Source organism: Musca autumnalis, unplaced genomic scaffold (genome assembly GCF_047663935.1).
Source record: "Musca autumnalis isolate F117 unplaced genomic scaffold, ASM4766393v1 scaffold_2, whole genome shotgun sequence".
In the NCBI taxonomy this organism is placed as follows: Eukaryota; Metazoa; Arthropoda; class Insecta; order Diptera; family Muscidae; genus Musca; species Musca autumnalis.
In genome coordinates this window covers 258,236,494-258,252,639 of record NW_027411755.1, presented here as the reverse complement: position 1 = coordinate 258,252,639, position 16,146 = coordinate 258,236,494, and the positions used below count along the sequence as shown (strand labels likewise).

Sequence of the window (16,146 nt, the reverse complement as noted above, 5' to 3'; positions counted from 1 at the left end):
TTGGTCCAAATCCCTAAGTGAGGCTAAATTTGCTTACTGAAGCCGCGGGACTAACAAAAGAGCGTGATAAACCGAAACAACCCAAATGACCCCAATTCGCCAAGCCAAGAATTGAATACCTTGCTTATGTTCTTGACCATAGCCAAAGTAATCAAATGGGGAAGGAGTAGCATTCTCGCCTATTTTCAGTATGGCTCAAAATGGCAAATGTGGGCTCAGTTTGATACTAAGTATTGGTTTGCTGATATTTCAACTGAAACCACGTTTCGATATGCCCTACTTTACTTAAGCTTTATACTCAAGCTTTGGTTTCCTTTTGCCTAAAAGTCATATTTTTATATTTTAATACTTTTAGGTAACTCATCAAACTTTAACTCGTAACTTTCCAGTCTCGGAACTTGTGGGTGTACGTTAGGACTTCTTTACTGAAAAAGACACTATTTCACATTGTGTACTTTAATGACCTTGAATTTCACATTTCTGCCGAGGCATAAACAAAATCAAATTCATTACACTTACATTAGGTGTGTCTTTTTACGTGATAATTTGTAATTTGTAAGAGAGCGAAGTGAAAGAACAATTTTGACAGTTGTTTGCTAAGAAATTGCTAAAAGTTACTGAAAGATTTTTTCCCAGCAACATTTAGCAAGTTTGATCAGCTGTTTTTTAATCATCTGCTAATGGTCAGCTTCTCAATGTTTATCTTATTTTTGTGGAAAAATACTATAAATATTACAATTCAGCTATATTTATTGATTATTTTATTAATATATTAATTATTTTTAATTTATTTTGCTTAAAATTGAAGAACTTTTTCATTGCTTTGGAGTTAGTTTTTCTTTCATGCATTTTCGTGCATTGGCGCCAATGTTTTTGTTTTGGTCATCAACTGTTATCTTGCTAAAGTTTACTAAATGCTGTCTTTTTACTTTTTTCTCTATTTTCGTATCAATGAGTAAAATCTCTCTTACTCTCTGAAAACAAGTTACTGAATAATTATTACTGAAAAAGTAAAAAGACACAACTATTATTCCATTCCATTCGTTTACATTATTCCATTTTAATAATCAATCACTTTATGCCCTACTTACAGGTTGCCTGCACAAATTGGAAACGTGTTTTGATGTTACTTAAAGGCATGTGGCAAAATGGTACAGATCCTCTACAAATACCCGGTTCATTGGCTCACTCGGAAGGTATGTTCACCAAATTCAATAACCTCGATGAGGATGAAAAGCAAAAAGTTATGTCGGAATATACCCGCTTTATATTTGTTCGGCATCCCTTCGAAAGAATTCTATCGGCATATCGTAACAAACTGGAGGGTAATGCACCGAGTACCCGTTACTTCCAACATCGCATTGGTCGACAAATAGTAAGGGGAATACGTGTAGATCCCAGCAATCATTCTCTGGAATATGGTGATGATGTTTCATTTGGTGAATTTGTACAGTATCTGCTAACACCCTCGTTGAGTCTGAACAATCAATCGACCTATAATGAGCATTGGGAACCAATATCGCGCCTATGTAATCCATGCGTCATGAAATATAATGTAATTGGTAAGTGGTGATAGCATGAAATTTAGATTAAATTAATTTAATTCAAATTGTGTTTCTTTATATTTATAGGAAAATATGAAACCCTTTTGGATGACTCTGCCTTGGCTCTCTACTTAACCGGTGCTGAAAATGTAACATTTCCCTCCGGCCATAAACCTTCAAATACTCGCGCCTATTTGCGTAAATATTTCGATCCGCTGCCAATAAGTGCCATTCGGCATTTATATGAAATCTATTCCGATGATTTTAAACTTTTCGACTACGGTTTAGATGATGTTTTAGGCTTTGAATTTGGTTAATATAAGTTGTGTTATTATATATGTATGTATATATTTATAAATATGGAACAAAATTAAGAAATAATAGGTAAAATTTGTACTTTAAACGTAAGAGAAAATTACACGGTGCTACAGAACTCCAAACATTTGTTAGAATACATTGTTGTTCACAAACAAATTGAAAAGTAATTACGAAGCTTAGAGTTTTTGGCTTTCAAAATGTGATTGAATTGTAGAGATTATGCTGAATTATAATATTTGTAAGAAAAACCTTCAAGCCCAAAAAAAGATATTTGGTTTTTTCTGTAGCAGCGTTATTTTTTCATTTTCCAAAAATGACTTTAATTTAATTAAATGCGAGAATATTTGTTTTTTTTTAACCATATTGTTTATTAAATTTTAATTTTATATGGATTTATGTTACTATTAGTTTTACAGGTGCGCTAAAAACATCATTAAAATCGAATTTTTCAAAATCATTTCCATTCTTCTTTAAACAATTTTAAATAGATAGGGTATTTTCAATATAAACTAATGCTTAAATGGAACCTGCCTACAATTTTCAAAGTGGGTCTGCGGAATACCTTCATATACATATTTGTAATGAAAGCTATCAAATCTCTTTTATTTGCAATAGTTACATTGGGCCGTCACTATATCGGCCAATCTTTGGAATAAATTCCATTGTTGTTGCCTTTATTGAATACATTTGTATAATAAATTACTTTTAGGTTATGTAGAAATATTTATTTGTAAGATATTTTTAATAAAAAGGAAATCTATTTTTTGATATGAAGGAATTAAAACGTGTTTTTATCGACGTAATGCTTTACTGTTGAGAGAAGTCGCCCTTGTCCCTTCGGTGATGTTGCAGGAACATACGGATGTAATGCTTTATAGTATTTTAAATAATTGTGGCTAGTAGGGACAATGTAGACAATGTATGTATGTAAAACGGCATAATGCGGCATATGTATATGGAAATTATTTTAAAATACATATACAAATTTAAAAAAATAGAAAGTCAAATAAAATCCTAAATATAGAAATATCAGGAAATGCAGCTTGTTCTAAACAGCAAGCTATGTTATAGCACCAAGAAAGCATCTCCATCTTTTCAGCCAGTCGCTCTTACACGTACCACCTTTGTCTGCAGGCTTCATCTTCCAGGCTGAATCGTCCTCATCTGGCGGCTTCTTTCCTCTGACACTAGCAACGTCATCCTTCTGCGGCGGCTTTACTTTTCTGGCCTTGGGCATAGTCTTCTTCCGGCCTTGAAGACAGTTATCCTTTTCTGGCGACTTCACCTTTTTGGCCATAGGCATCTTCTCCTTCCAACGTCGAAGAAAGTCATCATTCTTGAACGGCTTAACATTTCCGGCCTCGGACATCTTTTTCTTCTGGCGTTGAATAATGTCATCCTTCACAGGTTGTCTAGATGGATATTCCTGGCTTATCTTCTTATCAACGCTGAAGAACATTTTCTCCTCATCCCTCTTTGTGCATTTGGCTTTGTTGACTCCAGCATACTTAATGTCTTCCATGGAAACCGTATGTTCTGATTGTTCCTTTGGGCTGTCCATCTTTTCCCTCTTCATAGGCTCCATTTTTATTAGCAGAGTTCCTGTCTCTGCCTGGTTTTTGGTCAGTGCCGAGCTGTTGACTGATTCGTCTTCCTGGGAATATGGCCCCATAGCCTCATCCCTTCGGTCTGCAGCATCTTTGCTCAGATTTGAAGCCCCCTCGCCTTTGTTGCTCGCCGTCACCACCATTTTCAATGCCGCAGTCTCCCTCTGACTCAGCACTCCAGAGATCTGCAATTGGAAAAGATTATCAGCCTCCTTAATATCTTCCACCACCAGTTGACAATCAGCTTCATCTTTAGCCACCAGTAGTGCCGCCAACTCATCACGTTTGAATTCAGCTGCATGTCGCGCTCTCTCTGCGCTAGCCAATTCTTTATTTAATTTTCTCACTTCTGCCTTCATAGCCGCCAACTCACAATTTCCATCTTGGATAGCCGCTATTAATTCTTCCTTAGCTATCTTCGATTCCTCATCCTCACGCTTGACATGGTCCGTTAGTGTAGCCAAATCTTCATTTGCTCTTCTCAACTCTCCCATCAAAGTCTTTACACAACTTTCTGCCGCTAGGTTAGCCGCCTGTAATTCTTCTTTGGCTACTTCAGCATCACGCAGAGCATCCTTGACTTGCTCCTGCAGAGTCACAGCAAGATTGACTACATCTTCTTTCTCCGATTGGCATGCGGTCATAGCGATTTCCATTGCCATGATCTCCCCTTTCATCATCATTATAGCCTCTACAGCGGCCATGCGTTGCATCCGCTCGTTGTCCACTTTTTTCTGCAGGCCACGGACTTCCATGTTGGCCTCTTCGTCCCTCATGTGTAGGTCTCTTATCACCTCACACTGAGAGCTCACGCTGGTTTCAAGGCTTGCCTTAGCCTCTTCAGCTTTTTGAAGGTCAATTTCCAGAATCTTGTTTTTGGCTTTCCATTTCCCTTCTTCATAGCCCATTGCGTCGATATCCCATCGCAGGAATTTTATTTGTTCCTCCAATGACAGGGGCCTAACAGGCATCAACATTACTGGTACCACTTCCTCTTAATAAACAATTGGAAGATTTTCTCATTTACCATTTTATCTTTTGCTGCCGGTTTCGATGCTGCAAACCTCTGCTTCTCCACGTACGTATAAACGCCCTCATTGTAACGCTTAGTCTGGGTTTCATTGACTTCTTCAATCGCCCAGTTGATGAGAACAAGAAGCTTCTCCACCTCATCAGCAATTTTTGCCGCCGTTTCCATTTGGCTCAGCATGGTGAATTTCTCTTCCCCTACGGACAATATCGCCAATTGGATATCAAGACTTCACCAGCCAGCTGACCCAATTTCCTCCCTGTGAGGCAAACTATCAGCTTCCCAGCTCTTTTTGGATTCGGCCACTGATCCGGCTCGACGGACCAATGTAAATAAGGATAACGCATTCATAAAGGAAAGAAGTGTTTTCTTTCCTTAAGTCTACGGATCCTTATTTACAAACGGTTTTGGAGATATGGTGCGAAATTTATACAAATTATGAAAATGTTCGATATTTTATAAAACTTGAGGGAATAAATGTGGTTTATCGAGTTCATTATTCCTACAAATATTTTATTCGTGCCCTTATCTACAAATTTGCTTCAGAGGTGAGATGAAGATTCAAATAGGTTTCTGAGATATAGCCCAGAATTGCTTTAAAAATTCAGTATTTAACCATATTTAGATTGGGCCATAAAATCCAAGCTGGATCTGACACAACAAAACCCAACTAGGGTTTTTATTGTTTGGTTCTGTACTTTCAAAAAATCCTCAGCTCAACTTTTTTGCACAAGATTACCTTAAAAATGTTGCAGAGTCTAATGGAAAAGTTGCTGAAAAAATTGTTTCAGCAAGATTTGGTAAGTAAAAAGAAACACCAATTAGCTGTGTCTTTTTACGTGATAATTAGTAACAATTATTATTAATGTTGCAGATTTTGACAGCTGTATAAAGGAAAAGTTGCTAAAAAAATTTTTCAGCAACATTCAGTAAGTAAAAAGACACCCCTATTATTACAAATTATCGATAACTAGGCGTTTACACCAGACAGTTTGTCTTCAAATACAACTCTGATTTACTAACACATGCATACATTTGTCGTTTGTCTCTCAGCTGTCCATCGTTTTTTCACAGACAGCCGGGTTGACAAATTTTTGACATTTTTGTGAAAAAGAAGTGAGATGATAATTCAAATGTGCTGAAAACAAAAGAATATGTACAAAACAAAATATGTGAACGGAAAACAAAAAGAAATCGGTGATTTTCATTCATAATTTTACAACTGTTTTCGCAGTTGTCTGGACGCCTACGTCACACAGGCAAGTTGTGCGATTTTGACAATCAATACATGAAGTCAACTGTCCTGTCATTTGTAAACGCAGGGTAACGCAGACAGGCATATTAAGTCTGTCTGGTTACTTTCTGTTCCCGTACTTTATAAAGTGGTAAAAGTTGTAAAAGTCGTGAACGATTTTCATATAAATTTTGTGTACGGGAACGCAAAATGTGTAAAAGTGGTAAAAATTGTAAAAACTTTTTAGTTCTGGAACAGAGCTTATGTTATTTCCACAATAAAATTGTTTTTAATTTTCACAAACATAAATCAACAAAAAACAGAAGATTGACTGTTTCCAGGAAGAAGAAGAATTGCTAGTGTTTGCTAGAAGAAATTTGTCCAGCAAGAATTTGCAAACTCTCGTGAAAGAACTGTCAAAATGTCTCTCTCGAATCGCTCTCTTATGCTGGTTTTTTGTGTTAACAGACGACTTCCAGCAACAATTGCTACATTACAAATTGTAGGGTAACCAGACAGACCTATTTTTTGCACAAGATTACTTAAAAAATGTTGCACAGTCTGATGGAAAAGTTGCTGAAAAAATTGTTTCAGCAACATTTGATAAGTAAAAAGACACAACAATATGCCTGTCTGCGTACTCGATAATTTGTAAGAATTTTTACAAATGTTTCTAAAACTGACAGTTGTATAAAGAAAAAGTTGCTGAAAAATGTGTTTCAGTATCATTTAGTAAGTACGAGGACAAACTTATTTGGTGTATCTTTTTACTTACTAAATGTTGCTGAAACATTTTTTCAGCAACTTTTTCTTTACACAACTGTCAAAATCTGCAACATTAGTAATAATTATTACTAATTATCACGTAAAAAGACACAGCTAATGATAAAAACCCGATTAAAGCGCAATTCGGCTTATACAAATTGTAGGAAAGCAAAAAGTTGGACTCAGGATCAATGAATGTAAACAAACAAAACGATTTCCGTACCAATCACACAATGCCACAAACTTTTCAGCTTCTCTGAATCGTTTCATTCTCACAACCAAAACAAAACCACAAAACCAAAAAACCGTACGATTGCTCAAATGTACTTCGGCTATGCTTTGCCGAGTTGTTTCATTCACCGAAACAAAACGATTTTTTGGCAAACGTTTGCAGTGCGTTATGGTTAATGACACACACACACACATGTGATTGCATAACCCTGCCAGCAATTAGAAGTGAACTTCGCACTCCCTCGCCTAAGAGGTCACTCCGGAGACACACCAAGGAAGATTGTTGGTGAATTACACAAACAATTTCTATAGTCTTTTTGTGATTACGTTTTATCGCGTACGCCGACACTTCGGAGTGACTTCCAAGGCGATTGTTTACATTTATTTAATGCTTCAACACATTTTAACAAAAATAGAACATTTTTCTATCTGATGATTATATGAGGCGGTGGTGCAGTTGTAAGCATACTCGCTTTGCACTCTGAAGGTCCGGGTTCGCTTCCCAAGTCAGGCAACAAAACATCACATTTTTAAAATGACAAAATTAATGTAGGCTGAAATTGCATGAAATAATTTCTCTAAAAGAAAAGAAAAATAAAAAACAAATAAATAAAAATAAAAAAATTTAAATAAAACTAAATAGAAAAAAAAAATATTTTTTTTTAATTTCTAGAACTATCGCGGAAATGATCTTCTGAAGTGTCGCTGGAGTGACTTCCAAGGCGACACGCCTGCGTGGTTCATTTCTTCACAACGGATGTCACTGAAGGGTGACTTCTGCGTTATCGCCGCGACTGTTTTAATCGCCCTGGGCGACACGCCTAAGTCACTTCCACGATAGTTTTTGCTTGCAGGGTAACAACCCTATAAACCAACATCAACATACCACAGTGAATATTTTATCAACCACCAAACTTGTTTGATTTATTCACATTTATTTAGTTTTTTATCTGCTCTTGTGGAGTTGAGTACTTTTCGCTAATCGTTTTGTTCGCACTCGCGAATGTAAACAAAACGAAACTAAACAGTGAACTCCGCCAGCGTGGGTTATGTTTCGTTTTGTATTGTTCCTATGGAAAATACGAAACGAAACAATTCCCAGGATTGTAATCCATTGCAGTTTCCAGTTTTATTGAATATGAACTTGGCGGTTAAAAACGCCTGAAATGAGGTGTGTTCGTTTACCCAAAAATTTGTACAAGTCCAGTAACATCTTGTTAACGACTTAGCTCTTTTGTATTGTAAGAGTAAACGAACAGCATCCAGTAACAATTTGTACAAATTTTGAGTAAACGAATACACATCTGAGCTTTGTTCCTTTACTTTTTTAATGGTAAGAGTGGTAAAAGAGAAAAGTGTCAAAATTGCTCTCTCATGAACATTTTTACCAGAAAAGTAAAGGAACGGAAAAATGGTAGACCTGATAGCAATGTCAAAAAGAAACATAAAAAATCAATTGTTCATCTTTTATTTCAAAGATTTTAATTTAGTTTTGTCAGCGTTCGACTTTTTCTTCTGTTTTTCGTCCATTGTGAAATAATAGTCAAACAAAAGTCGAAAAATCAGTTCTGCCATTTTTTAACTGCAGAAATTTGTCTGGTAGCCTGTGGCAGAAGAGAAAGGCAGGTTAAAAATGGTAACAAATGGTTAAAATGGTAACCTGAGGTAAGTAATGGAACGCAGCTATGGTTAACTACTTAATAGAATGTTGTTATGATATCGTAACAACAGAGCTTAATACCCTAGACCAGCGACGACCGCAGAAATACAACCAAAGCGAAGGCATGTATGAACGTATGAGTGAAAAAAGCAACAACCACATTATGTTTTTGTTTGTTTTCATTCATTTACACTGTACGTGAGAGAGAGAAGCAAATGCAAAAACAACTGAGTGGGCGCCCTCACTATACGATCTAAGCAAAGAAGCTCGTCCCTGCCCTAGACAGACGGCAGCGTTAATTTGCATTAACTGCCTTAATTCAAATTAATTCAATCATTATCCACATTCTTAACCCCCGGTTAACCCATGCAAGTGACAGTTCGAAAAACACCAATACACTCACACATATTCACTGCCACACCAACTAACAACCTCACTGCCGACAAAATTTCCTTGTCAGTAATCAATGTAAGTGCTTTGAAAGTAACATCAAATTTTTTTCCGAACGTTTACACATGCAAGTCTCAGTTCGAAAAAATTGAAGTTTCGACTATAATATGTATACACAACTGTCTGTAAGTTACTTGCATGTGTAATCATTGGGTAATGCACAAAATCAAAGGAAATTTTAACTGAATTTAGCAATTTCAATATGGCAATGCTTTTGAAAATCAGTTCAAAAAGAAAATAAAAATGGAAAGCGAATCAGCAATTTTCGCGTTTCTTCAAAATAAGTAGTGGTCTTTCGCGAGTAGAATATCAGCTAATCGTTTTTCACGCCTTCTAACAAATCTCTTTTTCAAATTTTTATTTTCACAAAAAATTTCATTACCCACCATACCAATTCTATCGAAAATTATATCTTCCTTAAATGTTTTTTAAAGTTTTGCAATATTTACTATTTGTATGTAAGTTAAGCTTAATCTCATATTTGTTGTTTTCAAATTTAATGTTTGGTTTACTTTCGGCGTCGTTTCGTGATTTCGAAGGCATTTCGTGATTTCGCGCGGAATCAAGCTAAATTTATCATGATTTCGCATACAAAAATGAAATCATCTCATTTCGTGATTACAGCGAAATCAACATCGAAATCACAGTACACATGATATACAACCCTGGTTTTGCCTAAAAAAGTACCAAAAGTTGCAACACTTTTCACGTATCATAATAAATAAGGTAGATGGTCAATTGCTGCAACAAAAAATGTTAGTATAAAAATTTGTAAACAATGTGACAAAATTATTAAATTACTTTGTTACAATCATGGCAGAACTACCAGGTAGTGGTATCACACCAGCTGATCGAATATGAAAAGTCAAATCCCTTTATAAAAAAAAATATTTTTGTTGTAATTTCCCCATCAACATAAAGAAAGTTTTGACATAACATATTCAAAATTTTACGATGCCACTACCTGGGTAATTGTTCCATGGTTACAATGCTATTTTTTTGTGTTCCCGTACTTTTTTAATGGCAATGTTAGAAAAAAGAGCGAATTGTCAAAAACTGCTTCCTCATACAAATTTCTTAAAAAATTCGGGAACGGAAAAATGACGGAAATTTCAGAAACTCCTGCATAAATGTGAAAATCAACGTATCAGCTATCATATTAGATGCCAATGAAAATACTTGCTGCTAGTTTCTACTAGGCCAAAATTGTATGGCAGAAAACAGGAGAAGAAGGTGTTATTCCGCGCTATTTTTGTTTAAAGAGAAGTGCAAGTCTTGCTAGATTTCGGAGTACGGGAACGCATTTTTAGCACTAAACGGGAAAACTACTGCATAAGAACAAGAATAATGTATTTGGAAACATAATGAACACGAATAATCCCATTTATTGGTTCTGAGCACAACTTTTATCTATCAAAATTTATTATTATGATGTATCAACGATAAAATCATATTTTTTATTTTTCATTTGTTAGAATTAATACAATATATAGATAATTTTACGATAATTTTCCAAATAAAGTTGTAAAGTTCATTATTTTTTTATTTTTGATGATTAATTCAATTTACAACAACTTGTGAAAATTCATGTTCGATCAGCTGCGCATATGCACATACCTTGATCATTGTGATATGTTTGTAATCAACAAAAAATGAGTGTGAACACCGGGGTGTATTTCAGGATTTCGTGAAATCCAGTGGATTTTGGAGCGCTAGTCTAAACTTGGCATAAAACAACAAGTTTAAAGTGGGTGTAGTTAAAATTGATTACTTTTGGGGATGGCAGAGAATACTAGTTTCGTCCAACGCCACTTGGACTCATCAGTTCTCTTAGTTCTTTGTATTGAAACAAAGAACCCTTCCCCAATTTTATGACGACTCGAGCTCAAGAATAAGTGTGACTGATGAATTCGTTTAAATGCGAATTCAACCGAAAACACCTAAAAACTCTCGTAGCCGCATATGTAAACCAAATTAACTACTTCCACTGTCATGTGTCTCCACATTGCAATATTTTTATAATATTAAAAAGACTCAAAAATATCGCGAATAAATTAAATGTATTTATTTCGCATATTTTTGCGAACTTTTGTAAAGCTTTATGAAATGGTCTGCTGGGTACAAACAAACAACACAAACAGCTGTTTCACAAATGCAGATACTATCGTCTGTCAGGGTGAAAAATTAATTCAAATTGGGACATTTTTAATGCAAATTAACTCTGCCGTCTGTCTAGGGTATAACTTCATCTATTGACAAATTGAGCTTGCCAATCTTTAGCCCTGTTCCAGAACTAAAAAGTTTTTTAAATTTTTAACACTTTTACACATTTTGCGTTCCCGTACACAAAATTTATATGAAAATCGTTTACGACTTTTACCACTTTATAAAGTACGGGAACATGCCATTTATGTATTTACATTTTAGTTTAGTGATCTAAAACCCGACCCACGTGTTTTTCAAACTTGGCAATTCCATTATTTGCAAATCACAATAGTGACATAAATTGTTGTCAATCGTTATTCACAATAGCAAAACCAGCTGTTAATTGTTACGACACAAAATTCCTCGGCAACACACCGAAGAAAAAAACTAAGGAAAAAAATCGATTCCTCTATTGGGATTCTGGCATAGATTTCTCCAACAAAGATGATCAGCAGAGTACAACCTTTGTGCAAACCCCTCCTGCAACATTTGGTGCGAAATGCCGTTAAAAGCGTAGCTCCAACTACCGTCCGTCAGAGCCATGTAGTCTCATATCGTGTTGCTCCACCACCACACTCCAAGGCTACTCGCTATACTGCCGAATTGGTTGGTGCTGCTATGTGGTGGTGGGTGTTGTGGCATTTGTATCATGAACACGAACATGTCACCGGTGAGTTCCCTTATCCCGATCCATCTGAGTGGACCAACAAGGAACTTGGTATTCCATCAAACTAAAGTAGATGGAGTGGAGTGCGAAGCAGACATGTGTTAGTTAAATTCGAAATTGTGTTGGAAGGCAAGATCCTTTACAAAAAACGAGATAATTTAATAAATTGTGTGATGTAAATACAAAATTCAATAGTGTTTCTTTACTCCTTGGTAGGTAATTGGAAGGTAAACAAATTATTTGAAAGTGGGACATTGTGCGTGAAAGAAACAAACTTTCTTTAAAGGAAGGAACAAATCCTTAAACTAATGGCTCCAATAAGCAGGCGTCCTTGAGACTTCCTCCTATGGACAGATGCAAAACTTGGCTACCATCAATTGTCGAACAAATCTGGATTCGAGTATTTACAAAGAGAATTTACATTTCCATATTATGAGTAGTCAAAGTTCAGGGCAAAATTTTAAGGCAAAAGAGATGTTCATGATAGATTATACCAACGATACCTAGCTCGGTGACAGGACTGCTATCTTGTGTTTGGTTTTGTTATTTATAATTTGAAGCTTCGAAACCTGCCAAATTATGATCCGATTTCTGAACATTTCCTCTTAGAAACAGATGTTATGGTTATTCCGCCAATAATCGGAGAACCTCTTTTGCAAAACAACAGGGGGGTCCGCCACTGTTCGGGGAGGTTAACATTAATGTAGGAGAGACCAAGGCGAATTCAGGCCGTAGTCTTCATTTTCTGTCAATTTTTTTTTTTGCGCGAAATATCCACAAGGGGTAGAATAAAACGGTAAAATATTCTTCGCGATGTTTAAATAAAGATTTTGTAGATATTTATTCTTTATAGAAGCCAAATATTTGTTTTTTTTTTTTTTTTTTTGTTGATTAAAAATATTTTTGACAGCAAATGAAGACATCAGTTGGTATATGCTCTGTTCCAGAACCTGCAAGAAGCTACTATTTTTTACTACGATAACATTTTTTCCTTTATGTTATCGGAAAAAATTAGTAGATTCTTGCAGTTCTGGAACAGACCAATAATTGTTATGCCGGGCATACACTATGGGCATGCAGGACAGCAACCGATGAACCCTTGTGTAAGTGTGTGATTGAATAGTGTGTGGCATTCCTTCAATCCATATTGCAAAAATGATGAATTTTCCTTCAGAACTCGATTTTGGGTTGAATTTTTCCAAATTTTTAATTTCCTCACAAATAATATTTGTTGTTTTCAAAAATTATTTGTTGGTTACTTGGAAAATAAACAAAATTCATCGTATTGAAAGGGGTTCATTTACAAAATCAAAACTATTTTGATTTCAATCCTGCCAAAACTACTCCCAAATACATTGACAAAATCTTCAAAATTTACTAATACTATTACAAATGCTGTCCTGCATGCCCATAGTGTATGCCCGGCATTAAGAAACATAAGGTCTGTTCCCGTACTGCAATAATCTACAATTTTTTACTATTTTTTCGATAACTTAAAGGAAAAAATGTTACCGTAGTCATGGTATAAGTAAAGAGGTAGATTTAAATGAAAAAAATCTATAGAACCCTTGTTTTTCTTGAATTCCTAAAACTTCAAAATAAAAGCAACAAGTGGGTTTGTTTACAATGCATTTTTGAGCATTTTATAAAAAACGCCAAAAATGAATGAAGAGTTAATAGGCCGTTTATATATAACAAGGTTAACCCAGTGGGTCTGGGTTTCAAATGTCATTTCCATTGTATATACTTCAAACAAATCCTCATAAAGAAGGTTAACCCTGCAAAAAACTATAATATAAACGCCGTATAAGTTTTCTCCACATAATCGAGTTGTGGATAAGATAAACTGATTGTTTCTATGCAAATCTCACCAATTTCGTCCATACAAATGGTCTAAAAACAATTTTAAAAATCATTGAATTCGATTGTTTTTAAAATTGTTTGGCATATTATTCAAACACCACACACACATACACAGTTTGTTTATATTGTTTTGAAGTTTTAGGCATACTCGAATGAAAAAATTTAAATTGACATAAAGCTTTGGCTAACCTTTCTTATTAAACCATGACCGTAGTAAAATGTAGTAGCTTCTTGCAGGTTCTGGAACACACATATAATTGGTCTGTTCCAGTACCTGCAAGAAGCTACTAATTTTTACTACGATAACAATTTTTCCTTTATGTTATCGGAAAATATAGTAGAAATTAGGAGATTCTTGCAGATCTGGAACAGACCAACTACTTAGCACATTTTCAGTCATTTGTAAAGCAACTAACGATACGGAAGCCAGCCATTATAAAAAGGGCTACTTTAGTAAAAAATATTCCGCCGTAACCGTACGTTTTTTGTTCGATAGAATGAAGACTGGAATCGAGAAAAATGTGACCCCAACCTTTTCACTTGTATCTTTATGATTGTTCTTTCCAATTTTTTGTCAATTTAATTAAAGGTATTTAAGTTGAGACTATCTCTTAGTTATGGATTACAGTTGTAAGATTACTTATTTATTCAACAAACCATATCCAAGAAAGTAGTAAATCGACAAAGTTTTTTGTGGTGATGCACGACGACTACTACCATCACCTTATCATGCAATAATTGTCTCTTGACATGATAATAGATCCTGTAACCGTTTTCAGTTCTGCGTTTCTTTCACTTCGTTGCTCTACAATTAGATGGATACATCAGCGACGTATAGTTTACTTCAGATCGAACTCTCACGATGAATGTGGCAAATGATTTTCATTACCTGTAACCAATGCGAAGAGAGTAACCGATTTGGTCCAAACTTTGTACTTCGTTTGAATATGGACATCAATATAGTCCATATTCAAACCATTCCTTCCAATATCTCCCGCACAAAATTTCAAAATATTTCACAATTTGTTTTTTGAGATTTTTGCATTATATCGTCCTCACGGTTCAATTAGGACAGTACAATTTTTTCGGGAACAGCTGTCAATTAGTGATGAACACGATAACTTACGAATAGAGTGTCAAATTTGGTCGAAACTTTGCACATCGTTAATAGTCTTCCAAGTTCTAAGAGAGCCTATATCTGTTCAAAAGTTTTCCTTGGAACAAATGTCGTTTAAGTGCACCTCTCGGATCAGTCTGACATTTTACCATAGGTAGCCCTTGGGGACTCTGATCTCAACGATGTATAGTATAATAGGGGAAGTCCATACTTCCCGAGGTCTTGACATTTCGGAAATGTCGTACGTTTTTTATGGGCAACTCTCGGATAGGCCGAAATTTTTAAAACGATGTTCAGTTACCCTATGGAAAGTCCACACTTACCGAGATATGGGTCTTGAGCTCAGGAAGAGTACTTTCCAATGCCGCCAATAATTTATAATGTTAATTAAAGTCGGCTATGCGACCAAACATTTCTTTTAAAGTGTAGGTTTCCTAAGTAGACGGCCTTCTGCCGGGGATTTGAGACTTTCACCTATGGACAGGTGCAAAAGTCAGCAACGCGATCAAGCTTTCTTTTGGCTGGGATTCCATGTTAGAATTGTAAAATGGCAAGACCCATATCTCGGAAAGTTGTAATGATAGCCACTGTTTCAGCACAATCAGAGAGGTGCCCCTAAACGACATTTAAGCCTTTTCTTGTGCCATTATTCAATTACTGACGAGTGCTTTCAAAAAGATAAGTTACGGGGGTTATCATGAATGAAGTTTCCCCGTGAGATTCATCTTTCCGCTGTTGCAACTTAAGGGAGAAAGTGAAAAAATTCATGATAACCCCCTACATGTATTTGAAATAGGCGCGCTGACTCTCGCTAGGAAAGGCATACAAAATGAGATCCACCTCAAAAACGAACTAGGTTCATTCTTTCATTCAACGTCTGCAATTGTTAAGTTAAATTCCCAAAAGGCCAGAGAATTCCGAAAACACCTTTTACACATAATTTTGGGGGAAAAGGATTTCATCGAAACACCTTTTATACATAATTTTGGGGGAAAAGGATTTCAGTTGTGTAGCCGCTATTGAATATGTCCATAAATGAGAGTCCGATTCACAGATACTAAGGATCTCGAACGACTGATACTTGTTTTAATTTAAGCTTAGTCTAGTTTCCGTTTTTTTTTCTTGAACTGTTTTCAAATTTTAACTTCCTTGGGATCATGTATACAGTGGAAAAGAATCGAAAATATCCAGAGATTTATGCCTCCTTGAATGGAAATTAACCCAAAACAACAACATATAGATTTGTTTATTGGCAAACATTAAACACATCTTGTCAAATTAATAAAAAATCCACATGTATTCATCTAAATGACATCTTTATCATTTCAATAATAAATTACAAATATTGATGTTGATTGATGAAGGTTTTGTAGAAGATGCATTTCTTTAACGGAAACAAATTGCTATCCATTAAGAACACAACAAATGAATTTTAAAAGGTTCAAAGTTCTTTTT

General features: G+C 35.4%; 3 protein-coding genes across 4 annotated transcripts in view; 2 read left to right on the top strand and 1 right to left on the bottom strand.

Annotated features, from left to right (window-relative positions):
• Nucleotides 1-2,640, top strand: part of LOC141391892 (carbohydrate sulfotransferase 13) — a 55,069-nt gene extending 52,429 nt beyond the window's left edge. Inside the window, exons 2-4 of one of the 2 annotated variants that reach the window (XR_012409739.1) lie at nucleotides 1,094-1,562; nucleotides 1,632-1,966; nucleotides 2,150-2,640. Coding sequence is in view for 1 of the 2 variants with exons in the window: in XM_073964586.1 (XP_073820687.1) it covers nucleotides 1,094-1,562; nucleotides 1,632-1,861 (699 nt within the window). In the remaining variant the exon portion in view is untranslated. Of the gene's footprint in view, nucleotides 1-1,093; nucleotides 1,563-1,631 lie in introns of both variants that reach the window. The other variant, XM_073964586.1, reaches the window with a different exon arrangement.
• Nucleotides 1-16,146, bottom strand: part of LOC141395208 (uncharacterized) — a 138,008-nt gene that overhangs the window by 121,200 nt on the left and 662 nt on the right. The window lies entirely within an intron of this gene.
• LOC141393425 (NADH dehydrogenase [ubiquinone] 1 beta subcomplex subunit 2, mitochondrial-like) lies at nucleotides 11,364-11,898 on the top strand. Its single transcript, XM_073966419.1, has one exon. The coding sequence runs from the start codon at nucleotides 11,489-11,491 to the stop codon at nucleotides 11,777-11,779; it is 291 nt and encodes a 96-aa protein (XP_073822520.1). The 5' UTR covers nucleotides 11,364-11,488; the 3' UTR covers nucleotides 11,780-11,898.

Excerpts from the sequence above, each read along its gene's own strand:
- LOC141393425 (XM_073966419.1), top strand. The coding sequence starts at position 11,489 with ATGATCAGCAGAGTACAACCTTTGTGCAAACCCCTCCTGCAACATTTG.